Source organism: Trichechus manatus, unplaced genomic scaffold (genome assembly GCF_000243295.1).
Source record: "Trichechus manatus latirostris isolate Lorelei unplaced genomic scaffold, TriManLat1.0 scaffold00027, whole genome shotgun sequence".
NCBI lineage: Eukaryota > Metazoa > Chordata > Mammalia > Sirenia > Trichechidae > Trichechus > Trichechus manatus.
In genome coordinates, this window is record NW_004443963.1 from 15472392 (window position 1) to 15498452 (window position 26061).

The following is a 26061-nucleotide window of genomic DNA, read 5'->3' on the forward strand; positions in this document are numbered from 1 at the left end:
AAGACTAAGGTGCACCTGACCCAAGGCATGGTGTTTTCAGTCGCCTCATGTGCATGCCAAAGCTGGGCCATGAATAAGGAAGACAAAAGAATTGATGCCTTTGAATTATGGTGTTGACAAAGAATATTGAATGTATCATGGACTGCCAGAAGAATGAACAAATCTGTCTCAGAAGAAGTACAGCTAGAATGCTCCTTAGAAGCAGGGATGGTGAGACTTCATCTCATGTATTTTGGACATGTTATCAGGAGGGTCCAGTCCCTGGAGAAGGACATCATGCTTGGTAAAGTAGAGGGTCATCGAAAAAGAGGAAAACCCTCAACAAGATGGATTGACACAGTGGCTGCAACAACAGAATCAAACATAGCAACAATTGTGAGGATGGTGCAGGACTGGGCATTGTTTTATTCTGTTGTACACAGGGTCACTATGAGTTGAAGCCAACTCGAAGGTACCTAACAACAACAATGAATTTAAACATTGTTTCATTGTGTTTATTTTCTACAGTTGCCTTTTATTTATAATGCATATCAGGTTTTCAATTTACAGACATAAAAATTTTTCTTTAAATAAATGTGTTTGAACAAAAAAAGTGAATTGATTTGAATAAAAATATTGAGCAAATAATAACAAAGGTAGTACACACAGATCATTAAAAGAACATAACACAAACGGCCAAGGCTTGAGAAATTTAACCCTTCCAAGAACTCGTAGAGCAAGCAAATAATATTCCAATTTTAGGGATAAGGAATTGGCTTACAGAGTGGTTCCATAGTTTGGCCTAAGACACACAGCAGAGCTATGGACACGGAGCTCAGGTCTGACGCTCAGGTCAGAGCATCTTATGGCAGGAGGTGAGAAATGAGGCTGTCAGTTAATTAAGCGCTTCCAGTGGTAAGGATCCAAGACTCAGACAACCTCAAGACGGGAGTTCATTGCGGACATAAGGGAAACAGGAATCCCCACCTAATGGTCACCAGCCCCCTTGGCAGCAGGAGTGTTTGTGTCAGCGCCCCGCCCCGGGGTCCTGTAGTAAAGTGACTCAGCCCCACTCCAGCTTTGCCCCGGGTACCTTCCCTCACCTGTGCTTGCTAGCAGGGCCAGCCTCCCTCCCTGTGTTCAAATGTCTGAGACTGAGAGACAATCTGATTGGCCAGCTCAGGCACGGTCTTCTTGATTGGATAGAGCTTCTATGTCAAGTGCCTTCATAGGCTGCTGGTCAGCCTATGGATGGGCTTGCCCGTCAGGGGCCCAATCAGCTGCGAGCAGAGTCTACAGTGCAAGCGCCGAGCTTTGGGGGCACTGAGGTGGGTGAGACCCATTTCTTGCCGTCTTTGCTCACAGTCTAGAAGGACGTTTCTGGCAGGCATCAAGGTGTGATTAGTGCCCCAGGCAGAAGGGAGAGGAGTGGAAGGGAGTGGGGAGCGCAGAGAAGGAATGGGCCATTTGTGTGGAGATAACTCTGAAGTGAGGGGACAAATCCCTGGTGCTGGCATGGGCATGCTGGAACCTAGTGGGCACGGGACTCTGCCTCTCCAAGTCTTGACCTCAGAAGGTTCAAGGTGCCAGTAGGGGCCCTTGCAAGGTGGGTGGTGCCCCCTGCATAAAGGCAAACAGGGCACAGGGAACCCAGGCAAGATGGTGCCATACAATTCACTAATTCATCAAGGTATACGATCAATCAGCCAGATGTCATACTGTGCTGGCTTGCGTGTTGCTATGGTACTGAAAGCTGTGCTACCAGTATTTCAAATACCAGCAGGGTCACCCATGGTGAGCAGGTCTCAGCGGAGCCTCCAGACTAGGACAGACTAGGAAGAAAGGCCTGGTGATCTACAGAAAAATCAGCCAATGAAGACTCTATGGATCATATCAGAATATTGTCTGATATAGTGCTGGACCTCATCAGAAAAGACCAGCAGCTAGAGAAGGGCATCACGTTTGGTAAAGTGGAGGGCCAGAGAAAACCGGGGAAACCCTCAACGAGATGGATTGATGCAATAGCCAAAGTAATGGGTCCAAACATACCAACAATCATGAAGATGGTACAAGACTGGGTAATGTTTCATTCTGTTGTACGTGGGTTCACCACGAGTTGGAGCTGACTTGACGGCAACTAGCAGCAACAACAGCATACAATCTGGTGCTCGGCACTGTGTCCGGTGCAGTAAAGAGATGATGAAGCCCTTCCCTCACGGAGCTGCCAGTCTGGAGGCCAGGTGTGCAGCTCCTGGGCTGCAGAGGAGCCTCCTCTGGGGAAGTGGGGAGACCCAGAGCATCAGAACACAGCACTGGTGAGGGGAGGGGGAAGCTATTTCTGCTGCTTGTGCAGCTCGGGCCCCCCAGGGAATTCTTCCCAGCAGTAGCCCTCATGAGTCTGGAAGCCATCATAGGCAGGTCCAGCTAGTGTCCACTTTGTTGGAAGATTTGGGTTCATACTTGGGCCACAGCATTGAGGGTATAGTAGCCAAGTGTTCCCACCACCCATCTGTCAATTTGTCATACTGTGGTGGCTTGGATGTTGCAGTGATGCTGGAAGCTATGCCACCAATATTTCAAATACCAGCAGGATCACCCATGGTAGGCTGGTTTCAGTGGAGACAGACTAGGAAGAAAAGTCTGGTGATCTACTTCTGAAACCAGAAGACAGACTAGGAAGAAAGGTCTGGTGATCTACTTTTGAAAATTAGGCAAAGAAAACCCTGTGGGTCACAACAGAATATGGTCTGATAGAGAGCTGGAAGATGAGCCCCCTAGGTTGGAAGGCACTCAAATGATCATGAAGATGGCGCAGGACCAGGCAACATTTTGTTCTGTTATATATAAGATCACCGTGAGTCAGAGATGACTAATGGCAAGTAACAACAATGACAGCCAAGTGTTCAGAGGTCACAAGAGATCTCAAGGGAGAAATGACAGGGCCGCTTTGTCCCTTTGCCCTGTGGCCCTGAGAGCTTCTCCTTCTGGGGCTGAACCTAGAAGCTTTGGCACATTACGAAGGCAGTATTTTCCTCCAGGAGAAGCAGACTGACCCTTGGGATAAGGAATGTTTGTCACCTGGATGAGGGAGGAGAGGGTACTCCAGGAACAGGGAACAGTCTGCAAAGATGTGGGGGGACGAGGGAGTTACAAGTGGTTCATCCAGTAGGACCCTTGTGAGGTTCCAGAAGGAAATATCCCAGTATGACGTGGACAGGCATGCAGGCTGAGGAGTGTGGATCTAATGCTGAGGGCAATGGGGAGCTATGCTGGGTGTTAGGGGAGGAGCATGGCATTATTTGTGATTTGAACAGAGTGCCCTGGCTGCCCTGTGGAGGGTGGGTGTGAGGGGGCAAGACTGGGGCAGGCAGCCAGTGAGGCCAGTGGTGACCCTTGGAGAGCCATGAGGACTGAGGTCAGCAAGCCACTACAGGGCTAGAGAGAAGGGGTGCTTCAGAGGCAAAACCCACAGAACTCCATGACTGATGAGGAGATGGAGGGTCAAAGGAGACCCCCTTCCCAGTTGCTGGCTTGGGGATGGGACCAGAGAGCAGCAGTTGAGGTTTGGAAGAGAACACAGTGTGTGGGTTTGGGCGGAGGTCGTCTGGCGCCTCCCCCCGTTGGCCGTCTGTCTATGCTGAGTAAGCTGGGTCCTGAGCCTGGAGCTCTTGGAGGGACAGGTAGGCATCAGTGTTCAAGGCTAGGCGGGAGGCGAGGGCCCTGACCTGACCCTGCCCAGGAAGGGTGGCCCAGGGGGATCCGGCCCCATCCCCAGAGCGGGGGACAGGGGCTTCCTCTCCAGCTTCTCCCGGCGCCAGCTCCAGGAGTGACTGGTCAGCCACTAGGCTGGGGGCTCTTGGGGCAGGAGGCACCAGGGGTCTGGGGTCTGAGTCTCCAGAAACTTCCCCATGAAGGGAGCGGGGCAGCCTCTCCTCCCTGGCCCCGCTGCCCCGGAGAGCACTGTTTGGGGGACCCGGGCCAGTGAGGAGACTGGGGGAGAAAAGCAGCAGGTCGTCCCCAGGGGGGAAGGTGCAGTAGGCATCGTCCTCCCCTGGCAGTGGTGGTAGGGCTGGCAGGGGAGACCCCGCGGGCGCCCCGGGCCTGCCCTCATCGGACTCCTCAGTGCAGGGGTCATAGGTGAAGTACACCTGGCAGGCCTCAATCTCCAGGGCATCCGGGAGGTGGAAGAAGAAGTAGCCCTGGTTGGTAAAGCAGCTGGTGTGTGAGTGACTGCTGGGTGAGGGTGCAGGCACTTTGTCCTCAGGCCGCAGGAGCAGCTGCATGGCCTTGGCGTCCCTCTCCAGCACTTCCAGCGGGGAGATCTCAGGCGCTGGGCCAACGGGGCTGAAGGAAGACGAGGGGAAGGGCGAGGAGAGCCACTTCTGCCGGGAGAGAGAGGGGTGAGTCGGGTGCTTGCTCCTACACTCCCACCCCCCAGCAGCCTCTCAGCAGCAACTCCTTCTCCTACCCCCTCTGAGAAGTCCTCCCTGATGGGGCTCCCCTCCCTCTTCCCTGTCCCCCATCCTCTTACCCCCCTCCCCACCTCACTGGCCTGGAGAACCCTTTGGACTGTCAGCGCAGGAAGTGTGTCTGATTCACAGCCCCAGCACAGGCCTTCCCAGCTCACAGTAGGTGCTCAGGGAAATGAGTGACTATTTATTGAGGACCTACTGTGAGTTTGGAAGTTCGAATCCACCAGTCGCTCCTTGGAAACCCTATCGGGCAGTTCTACTCTGTCCTATAGGGTTGCTATGTGTCAGAATCAACTCGACAGCAACAGGTTTACTGTGAGTCCCTGGGTGGTGCAGATGGTTAAACGCTCGGCTACTCGCCGGAAGATTGGCGGTTTGAACCCACCCAGAGATGCCTCAGAAGAGAGGCCTGGCAATCTGCTTCCGAAAGGTCACAGCATTGAAAACCTTATGGAGCAGTTCTACTCTGCACACATGGGGGGCACCATGAGTCAGAATCGACTCCACAGCGATTAACACCAACTACAAGCCTGGCGCAGTTCTAGGTGCTGGGGACACAGCAAAGAACAGACTCCTCAGTGTGCGGTGGGACTGGCGTGAGTGTGTCAGTTAACAGAGCAAGGAGGGCTCTGGAGGGCACCTTGTCCAGATCCTCACTTTACAGATGCCCAGAGAGGGACATGCCCTGGCCCTGACCACACAGCAGCCTGCGACAGAGCTGAGACCACAACGTGATCTCCACGCTCCCGCTGCAGGGGAAACTTCAGGAGCTGATGGTCCCCTGTGTTCGACTCTCCTGCCCAGCCTCTGCCTCCCACGCACTGCCTCCACAGAGAGGGGAAAGCACCCGTCGGAACACCTCTCAGTTGCTCAGGAGTCCAGAGAGCCCTGGCCAGGAGTGAGGAGACCCGCGTCCAGCCCCAGCTCTGGTACTTCCTAGCTGCACGACCCTGGGCAGGTCACCGCACCTCTCTGAGCCTCAGTATCCACAACAGTTAGCCAACCCTTTCCTGACTTCCTCCCTGTTATCTGCCAGCCAGTGAGGAGACATCAAGTGAGAAAATGGAAACACTTGACACAGGGTCAGATGCAAGTGGCACCGCAGAGGAGTTGGGGGACAGTAGACCCTTCAGAGTTCTGGGGAGGGGGTCTTCTGATGAGTGAGTGAGAATTCCAACAGTCCTTCGTCTTGGGAGCCCTCATTAGCTGTACTGTGGCCCCCTGAGCACAGGGACCAGGCCTGGTGGGGTCACCTTGCACCCCAGTGCCCCACGCAAGGCCTAAAGGCCCAGGTAGCACGTTTCCAATGAATTCATGGACCAGCAGAGAGATGCCCTGGTTCTGCCTCCCGAGGCTGAGTTCCTGAGGCTGAGCCACTGTTACACACACACGCATCCACACACATGCACGCACACACACGCACATATGCGTGCACACATGCACACACACACACGTGTAGACATGCATGTGCACACGTGTAGACACGTGCACACGTGCACACACACCACTCAATAACACCCTCCAGCCTCAGCTCTTTAAATAACCTCCAGAAACCAGGATTTGTGTTACAAGAAGAAGGGCCGAAAGAGAGACAGGAAAGGCAAACTGGGGGGGGGCAGAAAAGGGGTAAAAGGCTAGGAGGAGAAGGGTATGCGAAGTGAGGTTCACAATACCAGCAGAGGCAGCGGAGGGCAGGGTGAGGCAGCAACGCTGAGCATGGTGGCCAGGAGGGGAGAGGTTAGGTCTGTGGGCAGCGCTGTGATCTGGGCTGTCAGGGCCTGGGCCTCCACCCATGCTGCCCTGCAGCAGGTGGTGGAAGGGGGGAGAGGGAGCAAGGAGAAACTCATCTCACTTTGCTCACACTTGCACACTCACACGCACTCCTAGAGCCCATGGACAGAGCAGCAGGCCTTGCGGCTTTGGAGCAGGGTCCTGGGGTAGAGAGGAAGAGAAGTAGGCCTCTCACCCAACCACATTGTGCATCCCCAGGGCCTCCTCAGGATACCCCCTTGTGCAGAAATGACCTCATAGGAAGAGGGAGTGATTTGCAGCTCTCAAGAAGAAGCCCCCACCCCAGAATGTCCCGGGCCCATAGAATCAGGACTTCAAGCTGGAAGAGGCCCTGGGCTGTATCCAGTTCCGCTCCAACCAATTCAATGTAGGAATCCCTTCTGCAATGTTTTTGACACCTGGTCAGCCAAGGCTTGCTTGAATACCTCTGTTGATGGGGCACTCACTACCTCCAGGGCTGAGAGAGGGATTTTAAGGAGACATGTTCTCCTACATCAAGGGTACTTGCTGAGGGTTATCCAAAGAATTGCAGAAGGGGCCCTGGTCAGCTCTGACTGGAGAGCTCCAAAGCTAGCTCACGACAGGGCTGGTCCAGGGTAGTTTTCCTGCCCCTCACTGCTCCTTCTGACCACCCTCCGGCCCGCTTCACCCCCACCATATCTAGGTGGGTGGTAGAAGCAATCCACCACATCCCCTTCCCGACTGAAGCTTCCTGCCTGGATCTGGTGTGTACTGGGGGAGGGGAGACGGCTGAACTTTAAATGGAGTTTAAATGTGGGGTGACTACTATACAGGTCTGCACGTTTAAAATGAGCCTGTGCTCTGTGATTAAGGGTGACGAGAGGCCCTGTTAGTATCTGTGACCAGTTAGGGAGCCACTCGGGGTTTTTGGCAGGGGCAGGGGAAACACTAAGCCCACCAAGTGGGTCTGCACAGGCAGAGGGGTGGCGAGAACTTGGACCCAGCGAGTCCTGCTTAGTCAGCAAACTGGGGACATACTAGCTAGGGTCCCTTGAGCACTTAAGCTGTGTACCAGGCAAGGTTCTCAAGGAAATACACACATCGACACTGTTTTTCTGCCCATTTTGCAAGTAGGAAAACTGAGGCACAGAGAGTTTCTGTAACTTGCTCAAGGTCACACGGCCAGGGAGTGGGAAAGCCGGGATTAGAACCCATGCAGTTGGCGCAGCTGGGAGTTGCCAGGCAGCCTGAGAGCACTGAAGCCATATCTGGAGGAAGGGGCCCGTGCCCACCCAGGACACTGGTCTCTGCTGCTTTTCATCTTCTCCCACAGAGTGCAAAGCTGCTACTCCTGCATGGCCTCCCACCCCACTCTCTCCACTGCCCGTCCTCTGACCACCTGAGTCAGCTGTCCTCCCCTCTGGATGCCTACCTGGAAGTCTCCTCCGTGCTCTGTGCTCAGCTGGGAAAAGAACTCCGAGGGGTCTGGGATGTGGCACTTCAGAACCTTCTTCAACCTGAACGGGGGGAGGGAGGGAAGGAAGATGAGTGAGAAGGCAGAGGGGCCGCAGTGACCTGCCATTCGCCCCACATTCATTCATTTATTTAGCAATATTGATTGAGTGCCCACTATGGCCAGGTACTGTGCTGGGTGCTGGGGACCCAAGGATGACTGAGACAGAAGGTGGGTGCTTGTAAAGAGCTGACATTCCAATGGGGAGACAGACATGGGACAAATGGGCAACATGATCATTCCTTCCATAGAGACAAAGAGCCAGGTGGTATGCAACAGAAGGATGGCAGAGGGTCAGGGGGACCACATGGTCAGGGAAGTCAGGGACTGGATGGCTGGTCAGAGAGTGAGTCAGGAGGAGAGAAGTCGGAGAGAGGCCAGATCGTGGGCCTGCTAGGCAGGGCTAACAAGGATGGTGGTTCAGGTCGTGCACTGCCCAATGGCATCGGGCTCCAGGGTGGTGAGTTGGGGCTGAATTCCAGCCCATGCTCTGCTTGCCTAGCTGAGCGCCCTGGCACCCATATGCATCTGCCTGGAGGAAGGGGCACCATTTTCTGATTTGCACAAAGGTTCTAAATGGCTGGTGGCGACCCTAAAGTTTGGTGTGTATTCTGAGTGCAGTGGGCACCTCCTGAAGAGTGTTGAACAGGTGCACAACAGGGCCAGGCTGTGGTTTGGAGAAGAGATTGAGATGACAAGGGTGGCAATGGGGAGACCAGGGAGGAGGCTGCTGCAGTTGCCTAGGCGGGAGAATCACATGACCTTGTCTGGGAACAAGGACCTTCAGCAGGGAGACTGTGTCCCCTAAATGCCTGCCAAGTGTGGAGCTGAGAGTGGGAGGGCAGAGAGGAATGCCTGTCCTCTTGGGATGGAAGGAGGACCGGGGGTCCTGAGTAGTGCTGGGACGGGGGGCAGGAGGGGTGAGCTTGCACCCCAACTTCACCACTAACTGGCTGTGTGACCTTGGGCAGGGCAGCTGACTTCTCTGGTCCCCGTCCAGGCAAGAGTCAAAAGGGAATGGTAGCCCCTGACTTGCTGCCTTCACAGTACTGAGATGATGCAGGTGGCGCACTTGCAAACTGTAAAGTGCTGTGTCTCCTCTTGGGAAGAGCAGGACCATTATCAGAGAGCAGTGTCCCTTGGGTAAAAGCATCACCTAGCCCTTGAAGTCAAGGACTGCCTGGGGTGAGAGGGGACACACACACACGCACACATGCACACACACACACATGCATGAGCACACACATACATACACACATATGCATGCATGTATGCAAGTGCTTCTCAGAGAGGAAGTTGTCAAGAGCAGGGGCTCTAGAGCCAGAAAGCCTGGGTTCAAACCCAACCCAGCTCCATCACTTATTACCTGTGTGACCTTGGGCAAGTTACTTAACCTCTCTGTGCCCCTTCAGCTGGAAAATGGGAATACTGGACCAAAAGTACTAATAAGGTTGTTGGAAAGTTTAAGCGGGACCACGTATTTAAAGCACTCAGAACAGTGCTCAGTCCGGCTATAATAAGACCAGCTGTTCTTTGTGCATCACACTCCTGTTTAAACCCTCCTGGGGCTGCCTAGACTATAGTCCAAATCCTCGCACGCCTGCCAGTCCCCACAGAGTCTGGCTGCTGCCCACGTATCCAGGCTTGAAGTCAGCCCTGTCCCTGCCCCGTTTTGATCTCCAGCCGCACCGGCTTCCCTGCACTCTTAGTTCCTAGAACGCTGCTCATTCCTTCCCACCCTGGGCCTTTGCACACACAGTTCCCTCTTCCTGGGTGCTCTCCCTGTCCCCTTGCCTCCACCTGGTTTGCTCCTACGCCCCCTTGAGATTTCAATGGAAAAGAAACATCACTTCCCTGGGGAAGTCTCTCCTGTCCGCCTCCCATCCTAACCACGGTGCGCCTGCTACCATCCTTGCCCATCCTAACCACAGTGTGTCCTTGTATACATGTGTGATTCATAAAGATCTGTTTCCCCCAGCGGACAGTGAGCTCCACGAGGATGGGACTACAGGCAGATGGCTGGCCAGTGTGGTGCCAGCACCTCTCGCTGCCCCTAGCTCTGAGCTGGTCTCAGCAAATACCGGGATGAAGAGTGAATGAGTGCCCAGACCTAGATAGACCCACGGGGATCCCCCCCGTACACACAGATAGGCAGCAGCCATGTGTTGTACACACATGAATGCACACACATACATGCACAGTCAAGTCTTGAGGAGGGTGCTCTGGGCAGGGCTCCCCATGAGGCTTCTCCTCCCCACTACCCTGGGGGGACCATCTTTGGGGGACACAGGAAAAGGCCAGGTGGAGAGGACCCTCAGGCAGGCAGAGGGAGCACGCCTGTCAGAGCAGGGAGCTCAGCACTGTGTGTGTGTGTGTGTGTGTGTGTGTGTGTGTGTGCATGCACATGCAGGCATAGCTGTGCATTGGGCAGGAGTGTGAAGGACAGAGAGGGGGCCTCTCTTACCATGGCCCAATGTACCGGCAGTTGGCCCGCAAGTAGACTAAGATGCTGAAGGCAAAGGCGCCGCTGAGGCCCACGAACATGTGGCCCAACCAAGAAAAGGACGGAGTCTTCCCGGGGGCTGCCAGGGGTGGGAGGAGAGGGAGTTAGAGAAGTGACCCCACTCACCTCGATCCCATCGCTCCCCCCACATCCCTCCCACCTCCAACCTGGTACCACACCCCATGAGTCAGTTACCAGGCCCTGCAGGTATGCCCATGCCGGGCTTCACCCCCTCGTGCCCCAGCTCGCTCCCCACCCCTCCTGCCCACCAGTACCTGCAGGCTTTGTCCTAAAGGCCAGGGGTTGGCTCCAGGGGCTCCAGGTCATGTTGCTGCCTTTACAGGCCCTGGCCCTCACCTGAAACTCGTAAGCGGTGTCTGGCACCAGTGACTCCAGGTAAATCCATTGCTGGTTCTGCTTGAGGCTCAGCAGGGAGACCTCCTGGGGCAGAGACAGAAGTGTCGGAGCAGTGGCCTCCCCACCACCCGCCCCACCTCCCGTGGCAGGGCTGGGAGACTGAACAAAGCAGACCCTCCATTCTGCCCACCTTCCCATCCCACTGAAAGGCTGCCTGACAACTCAGTTATTGGAATGAAAAACCCCGGAGTCACCCTGAACCCCTCCCTCCCACTCATCCCCCATATCCAAAGCCACAAGCCAATCAGCTCTTTCTGCCTCCGGACCGATTCTGGACCCTTCTATCCTCTGTCCCACTCTCCCCGCTCCTCCCAGATCCAAGCCTCTGCTGCCTCCACCAGCCTGTAGCGGGTCTCCCTGCTTCCACCCACACGCCACAACCAGAAAAAGGGATTGTTTTAGAAAGTGTGCATCACCTCATGTCCCCCAAACCTCCCATGCCTTTCTATCATGCTTGCACCCAAACCCAGATTCCTCCTCCTGGCCTCCCACCCTTATCTCTGGAATCATTCTATTTGCTTCTTCCTGTTCTCCAACACACAAGCATCATCCTGCCTCTGCAGAAAACCCTGCCCAGGTCTCTGCAGGGTCAGCTCCATCTTGACCTCAGAGCCCTTACAGGGTCATTCGCGTCTAAAGTAGCCTGGCTCAGCCACTCTCAAAGACGTGATCTCATTTCATTTTCTTTATAAACCAGTTGCCCTCGAGTCAACCTTGACGCATGGTCACCCCATGTGTGTCAGAGTAGAACTGTGCTCCATAGGGTTTTCAATGGCTGATTTTTTGGAAGCAGATCACCAGGTCTTTCTTCCAAGGCACTGTTGGCACCACCCAGGAAGTTTTTCTTTATAGTGCTATCAGGATCCCCGATTGTCTTGTTTCTGTGTTGACTGACTGTCTGCCCCCATGCCCCACATGTGTTTCCCCAGGGCAGAAACCACTCTCTCCCTAGCATCCAGCACGTAGTAGGTGCTCTGTAAATATTCATGGGATGAATGAGTGGGTGAGCAAGAGAGTGATCAAATAAAGGAATGAATAAGTGGATGATAAGTGGACCAGGCTGGATTTGAAGGGTGAGAGAGTGGCTTCCCAGGAAGTCTGAACTCTCACAGATGGCCAGTTGCCTGCCTCTTTGCCATGTAAATAAATCTTGCTCCGTGCCAGCCCAGAATCTGCTTCAGCTGGACCCACTGGATCATAGGGGGCATGTGGAGCGAGGGGAGGCAGGGCTGGGCAGCACAGGGTGGACTCTGCCACCTGCCGTCTGCCCAGGGGCTGATACGGCTTTTCCAAATGAAGAATGGATGAAGTGACCAGGACTGGGGCTGGGAGGGGAAGGAGACTCAGGACAGGTGGGACCTGGGCCATGTACTCACCTCCCAGCTGTGGTCCAGGGGCCGTGTTTGGGCCTCGAACTCCAGGTAATTTTCAATGTAGTGGGAGAACTGGGTGAGGGTCCAGGTGACATTGCACCTGTGGGCCTCTACGTGGACAACTCGGAGGGAGTCAGGGGCCATCAGGCGAACTGGAGGCAGGAGAGGACGGAAGAGCAAGCATGGGTGACGCTGGGTCACGACGTTTAGACGACAGAGCCCATACCTGCTCCCACCTCCACATTTGACCTGCTGTTACTTTCCCCAGGGACCCTCACGGCCCACCGCCTCCTTTCCTCCTGGGCTCCACTCAAACATCACCTAGTTGGAGAAGCCGTCTCTGGCCACCCGCCACTCTCCACTCCCCTTACCTCTCTCCTTCCTAAAGCTTGTCACCACCTGACATATTCAATATTTATTCTTGTTGCTTTATTTGTTTTCTGTCTCCCCCCACAAGACTGTGAACTCACTGAGACTAGGGACTTTGTCCTCCGCTGCATCTTGCTGCCCAGAACATTACCCGGCATGTAGTAGGCCCTCAATTCAATAGCTGACTTATTTTAAATTTGATGACTACAAATGACTATAAGATTTTATGATTCTGAAGTCAAATTGATCTAAGTTTCTATGATTCTGAGACTCTGGAGAACCACACAGACAATAATAAGCAAATGTTTATTGAGCACTATGTGCTAAGCGGTTTATGTGTCTTGGCTCTTAGACTTCTCACAACAATGCTGCATGGTAGATAACTCTGATTATCCTCACTTTACAGATGAGGAAACTGAGGCTCAGACGTGTTAAATGATCTGCCCAGGACACACATCCGGCCAAGGCTGGGCTGGGCTTTGAACCCCACAGATATCTCCCCCTCTGCCCTACCCGCTTCTTAGAGATGGTCTCCAAGGTCATCCAAGGTCAGGGGATGGAGTAGGGGGAGCAGTGAGAGGGGAGGCATTTGGGGATGGAGACAAGATAGAGGCACCATGGAGGGGGGCAGGTAGGCACTCAGTCATTCTACAAACCTTCCCAGATCGGGCCTGGTGCTGGGTGCTAGGTATGGAGACACAGAAACCCTGCCCTTGGGGAACTCACAAACCAGTGAAGGAGACAGAGCCATAACCAGGCAGTGATGACCCCGGACATAAACTCCTTGAAAGAGGAGGTGCATAGGGCCAGGGGAGTCTGGGAAGGCCTCCTGGAGGAAGTGACTCTTGACTGAGCTTGAAGGGTGAGTTGGACTTTTCCAGGTGGGAAAAGCCTTCCAGGCAGTAAGACTAGAGTGTGCAAAGGCTCAGAGGCATGGATGGGCATGTTGACTGTGGTGGGGATAAAGGCTGCCAGTGCAAGAGATGAGGCTGGAGAGGGAGGTCAGGGCAGATGCTGAGCGGCCTTGAATGCCAGGATAAGGGGCAGGAATTTCTTTCCAGGGCAATGGGCAGTGAGCTGGTCAGATGTGGCTGTGCAAACTGATGGGGAGAGAGACTGGAGCAGGGAGGATCCCAGAGAGGAAGACAGAGAAGGAGGGTCCACCCCACCAGCCCCATGCTGGGGTCCTCACTCACGGTTCTCAAAGGGCTTGAATTCCTGCGTTTTCACCATCCTCCGCCTCTTGCCTTCGAGGCACGTCACACTTATGTTGATGACATCAGCTGCTGTCAGTTTCTGAGACTGCAAGGGAATGAGGGCAAAGCTGTGGCTGCCAGCAGCAGGAGAGGGTGTGCCATGGACAGGGAAGGCCACGGGGGATGAGGACAAAGGGAGGATGGGAAGGGAGGTCAAGAGCTGCAGCAAAGATGGAGCCCTCCACTCGCCCCACCATCTAATGCAGGGGGCAACAGACTTTTTCTGTAAAGGCCCAGATAGTAAATACTTTCGGCTTTGCAGGCCTTATGGTCTCTGTCACAGCTATTCAACTCTGCCCTTGTAGTTTGAAAACAGCCATGACTATATGTGAGTGAATGATCGTGGCTGTGTTCTGATAAAACTTTATTTACAGAAACAACCAGAGGGTCATACTTTGCTGTCCCCTGATCTAAAGTGAAGTGAGCTGTCTTGGTAGATAGCGAGGTGCACATCACAAGAGGTATGTAAGAAGAGTAGGCCCCCAAGAAGATGCAGGTGTAGAACTGTATGTGTTTAATAGCTTCAAGTATGAAAGCCTCCCTTTCCCATCCCTCCTCATCCCATACACTGCCTTTTCTGGAAAAAAATGGCCACATATTAAGTGTCTCCTGTGGGCACATACTGCTCAGGTACCTTAGCCATTATGTCACTTGATTCTCACAGCTATCCATCCCTGTACTGCAGGTGAGAAACCTGAGGATTGGTTGGTTAAGAGACTTGCCTAAGGTCATACAGCTGGTCAGCAGGGGAGCCCAGATTCAAACCCAGGCCTGCTGCATCCCACAGCCCCACAGAGTGGCTGACCAGGGCTCTGAGGGAGCCAACAGCAGCACTGTGGCCCTGGAGGAGGAGAGCTGCGGGGCCCTGGAGGATGAGAGCCACAGGGCCCTGGAGGATGAGACCCGCGGGACCCTGGAGGATGAGAGCTGCGGGGCTCTAGAGGCAGTTTGAGGTCTAGGACTCTGGCTGCCGTTCCCCTGACCTGCCAGAAGGCCCCTCTGTGAGCAAACCTTGAACCTGATCATCAGGGTTCCTGGAGCTGGTCAGCCAGGAAACCATTCCTTTCCATCCCAAGGGCCCTCCCAAGCCTTACAGCTGCCACGGGGGCCAGGTTGTCCCAGACAATAATAGTATTATCATCATAATTGTTGTTATTGTAAACACATTGCTAATGATACATTTCATGGAGCACTTACTTTGTGCTAGGCACTCTTCTAAGCATGTTACATATGTGATCTCATTTAATTCTCTCAACAATCCCATCCTACTCCTGAGGAAACAGAGGCACAGAGAGGTTTAGTAACTTGCCTAAGGTCACACAGCTGGGAAGTGGAGGAGACAGGATTTGAAGCCAGGCCACCTGCAGAGCTCACAGGGACTGTATAGCAATCTGGTTCCAGAGGCTGTGCTTTTATCAGCTACACTATGTGGCCCCATCTGCACATTCTCCTGCCCCTTGGGAATCCGTACAACCATTGACCGTTGGAAAAATGTGGTGTGAATGTCCTCAGGGCCTGCTGCTGCCAAGGAGGGTTTGATGTTCAATAATATGATTCACACCCATGTGGACACGGCTAAATGCCCTGCAAGAGGCATGGACTGACGGTCCAGCAGACCTGAGTGCAAATCCCAGTGTTGACGCTGCCTGGATGTGTGACTCTAGGCAGAGATGACTCGTCTCTGAATCTCAGTTTCCTCACTGGTAAAAGGGGGCTAGTGTTGGGCCCATCACTGAGCTGTTAGCACTGATAGATGATAGCTTACTCTGTTCTAGGAGTCCTTCTAAGTGTTTTGACCTCAGAACAACCCTGCAAGACAGGTGTCATTATTATCCCCATTTTACAGATAGGGAAACTGGGGCATGGAAATTCCCAACGTCACCCAGCTAGTGTGTGGTGGGACCAGCACATGAACCCAGACCACTTGGCTCCAGAATCCCCCACTCTTAACCCCACACGACCCTGCGTCTGCCGAGAGCGCAGGAAGAGCCAAGTGTGGTTGTTATTATGGGGTGTTCTCCCCACTGGATAAAGAACCCAGAGACATTGTGGGGCCAAAAGGCATGGGAGAGACAGTGGGTGTGCGGCAGGATGGCAGGCCTCAGCACCCAGCATGCCTCGCCCTCGGACCAGGCTGAGCTCTGGACTCTGGGTGCTGCCCTCCGGCCTTCTGCCTCCTCCTCCACCCCAGGCAGGAATCTGCACAGCCCCTGGGCATTGGGCTTGCTAGGCCCAGCTCCTCCCTGGCCTCCAGCCCTCACTGAGATCTCAGCTGAGCTAGAGGACACCCCCTCTCCACCCATGCCCACCCTCTCCCTCAGCCTCTCTCTCTGCACAGCTACTCACATTTGGAGCTCCAAGGATCAAGTTACAGGCCCAGGACTGCCGCATCGTGGGGAGGAGCTCGCAGGTTTTGCTCCATTGCCTGTCAAGGCCAAACGACCTCCTTAGAAGGGAAGGAGACCACCATAGGGCCAGCCCAAGGGCTCCCTTCTCAGATCTCCCAGCTCTTTAGAGCTGTGGCGGCAGCTGCCAGGTCCCCCATGCAGCAAGGTTGATTTGGACACGGGCTCTGTGCCAGCCTGGTGAGGGGTGCCAGTTCCCCCACCCACCCCATGATACACCCACCCCATGATACTACACCCCGTCCCAGCCTGACCCTGTAGCTGCTCCCCACCCAGCAGCCAGAGTGATTTTCTAGAAATACAACAGGTTCAAGACACATGCCCCTCCCCATGCAAATCCCCCTAAAGTCTTCCCTTGGGGCTGAGGGTGAAGACCCATCCTTAATTTGGCCTTTGGGGCCACGTGGAATCACTATCCACCCAGGAGCCAGGGTAGAGATCAAAGTCACCTTTGCCTCCTCCTTCTCCCCCGCTCTGCACCGCCATCCAGTTAGTCCCCAAACCCATGGAGCTCACCTCTGCTTCAGGGATTTTCCCTTCTCCTATCTGAATCGCTGGATCCCAGCGGCCCGTCCACCGATTCCCTCCCAGGCTTCTATCCCCACAGCCGCCCTAGAGGTCTCTCAAAATCCCAGATTACTCAAAAAGCTTGGGGGTCCCCCTTTCTTCCCCAATAGCCTCTATAGTTGAGTCCAGCTTGGCATAGCAGGCTTGTGGCCCAGCGTCCCCAAACCACTTTGTTTGTCCAGCCAATCGCCACGCACCACCACTGCAGCCTGGCCCCTACCTTCCTCCCCCATCCCCTCCAGGTTCGATGGGTCTAATATCTGACTCCCGTGTTCTCTTAAATGATGCCTGGTTCTAGGCCTGGTTCCAAACTTTTGTGATGCTAAGAGTCTGTGGGTCCTATTACTCCAAGATTCTGAAAGTGCTGACTTCTTGGAGTCAGATAGTAGGTTTCCAAGAATCTAAACCTTAGGGATGAGAAGACTGCATGCTGCTAAGGTCCTACAGGAGCCCTGATAGCGCAGTGGTTAAGCATTGGGCTGTTAACCAAAAGGCTGGCAGTTTGCATCCATCAGCCGGTCCCTGGAAACCCTATGGGGCAGTTCTAGTCTGTCCTGTAGGGTCACTATGAGTCGGAATTAACTCGATGGCCAAGCCCGCACTCACCGCTTATCTGGTTGGGCGTGAACTTGGCAGGCTGTGGCCTGCAGAGTCCCATCCTGGCTCCAGACGCAGGAGATGTTGGCCCTCGAGTTGTAGAAGCACGTGAGTGTGGAAGCGTCTGCTGGGCAAGACGAGCATGAGTGGCTGCAGGGAGCCCCTAGCCCTCAGGGCTCCCCCACCACCCCTGCTCGTGCCAACCAGATGTGGAGGGAGGCAACCCTGGTGGACAGAGAAGGGACTACAGACCCATTTCAGAGAGGAGAAAACTGAGCCCCAGAGCCTCCAAGTCCCATAGGCAGGGCAGAAGGAGAAACCAGTGTCTTCCTGCATTTTGCAGACACACGTGAGTGCAGCACAGGGCAGGACAAGTGGCCCAGCGTTGAGACGGATGCCTGATCTCTGGTCCCCATGGCACCTGCCATCCCAGGGTCCCTGCCTCCTGCCCCTGCTTCTGGATCTGCTGCCAAGAAGCAGGGGACTTGGGAGGGGCTCCAGAAAGGCCTGGGTCTCCTCCCCTGGGGTAGACATGGCTGTTGGGATGCCAGGATCCTCACCAGTCACCACTGTGGACAGCTGAGGGATGGCCAGGGGGAGGAGGAAGACGAGGAGGCGCAGACTCCAGGGCACAGGAAGAGCTGCCATCACATCCACCGGGTGGAGCTGGGGAAGGGGGCCCTGGAGGGAGGAGAGGGGAGAGAGCACCAGTGAACACCCTCCGTGGTTGTCCTCCCTGCCAAGGGGGGCAGGCTGGCCCTCCCCTCCCGGGGTGCCCCGATCTGCTTCCCACCACAGGGCCTTTGCACCTGCCAGTCCCTCTGCCCCGCACAGGCACAAGGCTCACTCCCTCCCTTCTTAATTCAAGTTTCTGCTCAAATGTTACCTCCTCAGAGAGGGCTTTCCTGACCAGAATGTGTAAAAAAGCCCGTTGCCATTGAGTGGATTCCGATTCATAGTGAACCAATAGGACAGAGTAGAACAGCCCCGTAGAGTTTCCAAGGCTGTAATCTTTACAGAAGCAGACTGCTACAACTTCCTCCTGCTGAAAGGCTGGTGAGTTTGACTGGACGAAAAAGCACCCTTTATTACTCACTTTATTTTTTATCATGCATTATTTTTCATCACAGCATTTAACTGATTAATTTCTTTATTTTCCTCTCTATCTCTCTAAGGAGCCCTGGTGGTACAGTGGTTAAGTGCTCAGCGGCTGACTGAAAGGTCAGCAGGTCAAACCCACCAGCTGCTCTGCAAGAGAAAGATGGGGTAGTCTGCTTCCATAAGGATCACAGCCTTGGAAATACTACGGGGCCGTTCTACCCTGTCCTATGGTGTCGCCATGAGTCAGAATCAATGGCAATGGGTATGGCTATCTCTCTATCTCCTACTCTCTATCTCCCACCTCCCGCATACACACACAGTCACATGAGCTTGACGAAAGCAAGGGTTTTTGTCTGTTTTGTTCATTCCTAGGACCCCAGTGCCTAGAACAACCTGGCACGTGGTGGGCCCTCAACAAGGAACATTTTTGAGTGGTAAATGAATGACGCTAAATCCAGCCAACCAGAAAGGGCATCTGGAGGTTTGGGCAGTCCCCTAGGCCATCTTCCTGCTCCACTCATCATCCTTGGAGGGAGTTGAAGATGGCGAGAGGTGAGGCATGAGCTGAGAGAAGCCTGCAATGCAGACAGGAGAGCTGGCTTCAAACAGCCCAAGCACTCTCTCAGGGACAGAGTTTAAACCTGCTCTGCATGGCTCTGGGAACAGGAGAGGCATTTTCTGAAAGACAAATCTCTGTCTTTTTTGAAAATCCAATGGCCATGAAGGAAAGGGAGGTGTCTGCTCCTGGAGGGTTAACGGAAGCAGCGAGAGAGACCTTCAGACTCATGTCTGAGTCAGCCCCGCACCCCTCCAGGACAGACCCCAGATGAGGGGGGTGGGGTGGGTGGGAGAAGGCAGATCTGGCCTATTTTTCTCGCTGAGAAGGGACCGCGCTGTGCCAGATGATGGCCAGGGCACCTGGGTCCCATTCCCAGCTCAGGGACCTTGATGGAGTCGTTCGACCTGGCTCTCCTCCCTGCCAAGAGTCAAGCTGCCCACTGAGATGCAGCTTCAGGCGTCTCGAAGGTCACACCTTTTTCACAGATGGAATGTTTGCGACGTGGTTCTCAAATGTCAGCGTTGTTTAGGGGAGCTGACATACATCAGGCCGATACAGCAGCAGGCCATACGATCGTTTCATGACAATAATAAGACCTAACCCTTGCCGGGAGTCCCTGGGTGGTGCAAACATTAAGCGTGTGGCTGCCAACCAAAAGACTGGCAGTTCAAATCTACCCAGAGGCACTTCGGAAGAAAGTCTTGTCAATCTACTTCCAAAAAAGCAGCCACTGAAAGTTCCATGGATCTGGAAGACATTATACTGAGTGAATTTAGTCAGTTGCAAAAGGACAAATATTGTACAAGACCACTATTATAAGAACTCAAGAAAAGGTTTAAACACAGAAGAAAGCATTCTTTGATGGTTACGAAGGTGGGGAGGGAGGGAGCAGGGTATTAACTAACTAGATAGTAGACATTTATCTTATGTGAAGGGAAGGACAACACACACTACAGGGGAAGTCAGCACAATGGGACTAAACCAAAAGCTAAGAAGTTTCCTGAATACAACCAAACACTTCGAGGGACAGAGTAGCAGGGGCAGGGATCTGGGGATCATGTTTCCAGGGGACATCTAGGTCAATTGGCATAACAAAATTTATTAAGAAAATGTTCTGCATCCTACTTTGGTGAGTGATGTCTGGGGTCTTAAAAGCTACCGAGCAGCCATCTAAGATGCATCAGTTGGTCCCAACCTCCTGGAGTAATGGAGAATGAAGAACACCAAAGACACAACGAAAGTATTAGCCCAAGAGACAGAAAGGGCCACATAAACCAGAGACTTCATCAGCCTGAGACCAGAAGAACTGGATGGTGCCTGGCCACCACCAGTCACCATCCTGACAGGGAACACAACAGAGAGTTCCTGATGGAGCAAGAGAAAAGTGGGGTACAGAACTCAAATTCTAGTAAAAAAAAAAAAAAAAAACGGACATAATGGTTTGACGGAGACTGGAGGGATCCCAGAAGACATGGCCCCCGGACTCTCTGTTAGGCCAAAAGTAAAACCACTCCCGAGGACAACTCTTCAGACAAAGATTCGACTGGACTATGGGACATAAAATGCTACTTGTAAAGAGTGTGCTTCTTAGCTCAAGCAGATACATGAGACTAAGTGGGCAGCTCCTGTCCAGAGGCGAGATGAGAAGGCAGAGAGGGTCAGGAGCTGGTTGAATGGACATGGGAAATCAGGGGTGGAGAGGAGGAATGCGCTGTCACAGTACAGGGGGAGCAACTAGGGTCACATAACAATGTACGTATAGATTTTTATATGAGAAACTAACTTGAATTGCAAACTTTCACTTAAAGCACAATAAAATTTAAAAAAAGAAAGAAAATCTCATGGAGCACAGTTCTACTCCGACACACATGGGGTCTCTATGAGTCAGAGTCAACTCAATGACAGCTGACAACAACAACAAATATTACGGAAGTAGATCGCCAGACCTTTCTTCTGAGACACCCCAGGGTGGATTTGAACCACCAATCTTTCTGTTGGCACCTGTGCCCTTTAACCATTTTTGTACCACTCAGGGACTCCCAGGGTTGCCTAAAGTACATATTCAATGGCATGTCCAGGCCGCTGTTTTTGTAGGCATTAGCCCAACTATTTGTCCCTGTCTTACAAGATTTGAACCAAAAGTGTCTGCCGCCAAAGCCCCTGTGTGTTCCTCTGCCACACAAGCCACCTTCCACTTGAGCCACAGCACTATTCTCCCCCCAGGAGGCTTCAGATAAGGTCCCTCCCAGAGGCGCTTGAACTGGCGAGAGTGTCACCAATGGTGGCATTTGGGGCACAGTGACTAACGGTGTGTTTGTCAAAGAGTGTTCTCAGGGACCTCTGGCCACACGGTGGAAACTCCCACGTACTCAGCGCAGGGGTAAGTCCTCAGCCATGACCCGCTGTAGTGGAAACTTTGTGCAGGGAAACATGGCTGCCACCGTCCCCTGCAGGGCCAGAAAGGGGAGGGAAATGAGAAAAGTGAGCTAATGGCCATTTCCAGAAGATGACTGGATGGCTGGGAAGAGAGGCAAAGGGGGAGGCAGGAGGGGAGCTGGGGGCTACGACGAACTTCTGGGGGGAGGGAATGGTGGCCTGAGCAGAGAGGTGGAGGCAGAGGGGAGAGGCTGCAGGTCTGAGTGGCACTGAGAAGGTGGGGAGTCCTTCAAACCCTCGGACTCTTTGACATCAGGACCAGCCAAGACTGGGCATCAGGCTTTGTGTCCCTTGCTGCCTTCTCCCATCTCCTCCTTCCTCTAAGTCCTTCTTTCCCTTCTTCCTCTTGAGCATCCCACTGGCTCCAGTCCACACCTCCCCCTGGCCTTTCTCCAGCTTGGCGCCTCCCCTGATGGGTGACCTCCCTCCCAATGGCCTCAATCCCCCAGACGGGATCCCCCAGGCCCAGAGAAACCTTTGCTCACCCCGTATCTCTCCCAGCTGACTTTGAGGTTTGGAACATTTGCACCCTCCTCGTCCCAGTCTCGTGCAGTCCTTGACCGTCATCTTTGCCCCCACACCAGCCAGCCAGGAAGCCCACAGACAGGACAGCCCCAAAGACACCAAGCCCATCTTTTCTTCTTCCTTGACCCAGTGCCACTGTCCCAGGCCAGCCCAGTGTCACTCAAGCCCAGACAGTGACAATGGCCTCACCTGCAGCAGCTGCACCTCGAGGGCTCAGATTCCTTTCTCAGAGGCCAGCTCCAACCACCAGTTCCCTGCCCAGAAGCTTTCAGTGGCTCCCACTTCAACCCAAAAGCCTAAATCCCCAGCTATCTAGGCTTCTCTGTGATTGGGATCCCTTCGCTCTCACAGCAATAGGTACATACACACACACACACCACATGTCGACCTGTCTATATAAGCCGTCTCCTCCCGGCAGCTAGGAAACTGTGATTTGTTTCCCAAATGGCCTTCCTGAGCCTGTCTTGCCCCTGCCGCCACCTACAGAATCCTGCTGTTCTTGGAGGACCATCTCAAATGCCTCCTTCTCCTTCCATGAAGCCCTCTCTGATTCCCCCAACGAAGGGAGAGGGATCCCTCCTCTGAGCCTCTTGTCCCTTCCTTTAGGATGACAGCAGCAGGGAACTGGCCAGGCAGTGTGTTCCCTCCACAGACTGCTGAGCACAGGGCCTGGCACACAGTAGCACTTGACAACTACAGTGGAATGAGTGAATGAATGAATGTGTTCAGAGGCCTCCAGTATGGCAAAGAAAGCAGGCTATTTGGGACCCAGTGTCCTGGCCCAGATAGCCCTTGGCTCCATCTCCCAAGGTGGATGTCCCAGGAGCGAGATTCGGGGACCCCCACATTGTCAGAGACGAGGGAGCTCTCTGAGCAAGCCCAGCCCCTTGGGGAAATCGAGGCCCAGAAATGGGGAAGGCTTATCTATGATCACACAGGGAGTCAGCGGAGAGCTAAGACCAGACACTACCTCCGCTCTACCCTGCTCTACCTTAGCCGCACCAGAAGCTTCCTGTTGAGGTTGCCATATAGCCAGGCTCTGGTTGAGACTCTTGTAATGCATCAACTCCTTTACTGAGGATGCTCTTCTTACCTCTGTTTTCAGATGGGGAAACTGAGGCACAGAGAGGGTAAGCAAATTGCCCACAGCCACACAGCTGTTAAGAGGCAGAATGTAAGTGAGCAGCAGATTGGCCAGAACCAGGCAGGGGCCCTCCACCCCTGAAACTCTGACACACCTTCCCACCCACTACAGTTCACAGAATGAGCAAGCTGGCGGTGATTACCTAATAACACTACTCACGGACGTGCACGGAACACTGACTTGCTGCCAGGCCCTGGGCCAAGAGCACCAAGTATGCTCTCTCATTTGATCTTCCCGGCAGCTCAGGGGTGAGGGTTTTTATCATTCCACTACACGCATGAGGATACTAAGCTCCAAGAGCTTAGTTAACTTGCCCAAGGTCATGTACTTAATAAGAAGCAGAGCTGGGATTGTAACCCAGGTTTCTATCCTAAAACTGTTCTCTCCTTTGTTTCACTTTGCCCAGACCTGCCCCAGGCACTGGTCACAGGGGTTAGGCTGACAGCCTCCCCACCCTGAGAAACAGGGCCTAGCAGGGACAAAGATTGGCTGGCACTATGTCTGTCCTGGGCCAGGGGGTATCCATGGACTCACCTTGCCCGGCCCACAATCCCCCAGGAGGGTGAGCTCCCAGGGTGGGGGCTGATGGATCCCCAGACAGTGTAGGGCACAGGTTGGGACCCAGTGAGGGGCTCCCAGCAAGACCCTCCTATGCCCCTTACCCGTGCGTCACAGCCTGGGGCAATAACACTGTTGGTCCTCTATGAGGGTGTCACCCTAGATAGGGTGATCCCAGGCCCCAGCAATCAGGGTGTCCCCCATGTCCAGGTCAGGACCTGGCACAGAGCCCCAGGGTGAGAGGAGGAGAGTGGGGGTAAGGGGGTGCCAGATTGAAGGAAGGTCAAGGCCAAACCACAGGCCCCAGCAAGGAGGAGAGAGAGGCAGAAGAAAACACTGCCTAGTACCCATAGCTGAGAGGGTGCAGGAATGAAAGGCGCGCACAGAGGGGGAACCAGGCGCAGCATGAGAGGAAGAATGGGAAGGCACCCAAGGGAGTCAGGGCTGCGAGGGCTCCTAGCTGCCAGCTAGGGCTGTGCCCTCTTTCCACAGAGGAGCAAGCTGAGGCTCAGAGACGATGAGGAGTCGTTCTATGTTCTGCAGCAGGGAAGAGGCCCAGGCTCAGGCCCTCTCGGCCCCAGCACCCCTCCTGGGCTCTCTCTCTCTCTCACACACACACATACACTTGTGTGTGCCCTGCCCTTCACGACTCCAGCGCCCACTCACTCCCGCTGATTCATCGTGGTAATTGTCATCCCCATCCTACGGATGCTAACACTGAGGCTCAGAGCTGCCCAAATTTGCTCAGAGCCTGGGCTCAAACTCAAGTCATCTGATTTCAAGTTAGATAATGATAATGACGATGAGTGGTGACGGCAGAGCGGCTAACATGAGGCTTTCCCTCTGTGTCACACACCGTTCTTAGCACCATCACCTCACGTAGTCCTCACAGCAGCCCCAGGAGCAGCTACTACTATCACCCCCTTTTCAGATGAGGAGGTGGAGGCACAGAGCAGTAAGCCCCTTGCTCAGTCTAGAGAGCAGGGGAGCTGGGATTCGAACCCAGTCAGGTGTGGTCTGAGGCCCCACCAGTGCTGACATTGTGGGGTTTGTGGGATTCAATGCCCGGTGGGTGGACTGGGGAGAAGGGTAAAGCAGGAGCTCAACAGACCAAGACGTGTGCCCCCTGACCTCTGACCTTGATACACCCCCCACCACACACACACCATTTTCCCTTATCCTCTCTCTCTCTCTTTCTCACACACACACACACACACACACACACACACACACACACAGAGGGTCTGCCTCTGGCTGTTTAACTCTGGGAGTGTCTCCCCAGCTGGGCACAAGATCCTGGCTGAGTGGGAAGGAAGGGGACCCTTGCGTATGGCTGTGCCCCTCAACCACCCCCGCAGGGCTCCAACACAGTTAAGGGTGGGAAGCATCAGGCCCACAGAAGGCCTCACCTCCAGGAGGCCCCAGAGATGGAGTCCTACCCTCATGGCCGGGTGACATGACTGACCTGTCCAGTCACACAACCAAATAAGGGACAAATCCAGACTTGAACCCAGGTGTCCAGCCTCTAGAGCCCAGGGCTCCCGGAGACTTCCCAGCACATCTCACCCCACAGTCAGTTCTCAGAGGGGAGCACTTCACACGGGGTGCCTCCCTCCGTGTGGTCTCCATTCCATAGAAGTCAGCAGGTGGCTCCCATCCCTCCACCCCATATCCTGGCACCCTCTCTGGGTTCCCCTATCTGAGGGTTAGACTGGTTTCTTCCTTCCACCTCCTCCTCCACCCCTTGGAACTGGGGACCACAACACCCACAGCCCTGGCTCATCCCCAGGGTGGGCTGGGAAGGAGGGGTGGCCTGGGACTAAGGACTAGTTTTTTCTGAGTTAGGAGCCTTGAAAGCAGGGCCTGCCCCATCGCCAGGTGGATCCCAATATAAGGTTGGGGTGAGGGCTGGGGGATTGAAGTTCAGGCAAAAACTACTGGGGGAACTGAGTCAGAGCTGAAAGTCTTCCCCTGACCTTCATTCCTTCCCTGCATCCCGGCTGGTCCGCAGGTGCCAGGAGGGTGCCCCATGGGCAGGGCGGGGGCAGGGTGGGGATGAGGCAGGACATCACCTGACTGAGACATGAGGCTGTGGCACAGTCTCTCTGGTCCTCCTTGTTGCTGGGGCCGTGGCCATCTCCCTGTGGTCCCGCTCCGGCTCCACGGCCCAAGTAGCAGATGGGTGATGGAGCTGCAAAGACTAAACCCCAAGGCCAGCCCATTTCCTGTGCAGAGGATGAGGGGGCCAGGGCCTGGGGATGGGAGGGGCAGATCGGGCTGGTGAGAAAGTTTGAAACTCCCGCAGGTACCTCGGGACAAGATAAAGATCTCCTTCCTCCGTTTGTGGGGGTTCCCGAGATAGAACTGGGGCTGTGGCTGTTGTGGCGGCATGTGGCTCGTGCACACTTACTCACACAGTCACACACACACACTCTCTATGGAGCCCCTGCTGCACACAGCAGTCCCAGGGAACAAGATTCCTTCTCCTCCTTCCTGCACCACCCCCGTCCCATCTCACACAGGCCACCCCAAACC

General features: G+C 54.3%; 1 protein-coding gene across 1 annotated transcript; it reads right to left on the bottom strand.

The window, feature by feature from the left end:
- Nucleotides 1-2786: 2786 nt before the first annotated feature.
- Nucleotides 2787-18001, bottom strand: IL2RB (interleukin 2 receptor subunit beta). The gene is made up of 9 exons (XM_012554803.2): nt 17764-18001; nt 17213-17327; nt 15981-16059; nt 13575-13680; nt 12013-12161; nt 10495-10660; nt 10181-10298; nt 7636-7720; nt 2787-4361 (listed from the first exon to the last, which is right to left on the bottom strand). The coding sequence occupies exons 1-9, from the start codon at nt 17849-17851 to the stop codon at nt 3612-3614; spliced, it is 1656 nt and encodes a 551-aa protein (XP_012410257.1). The 5' UTR covers nt 17852-18001; the 3' UTR covers nt 2787-3611.
- Between the last annotated feature and the right edge of the window lie 8060 nt (nt 18002-26061).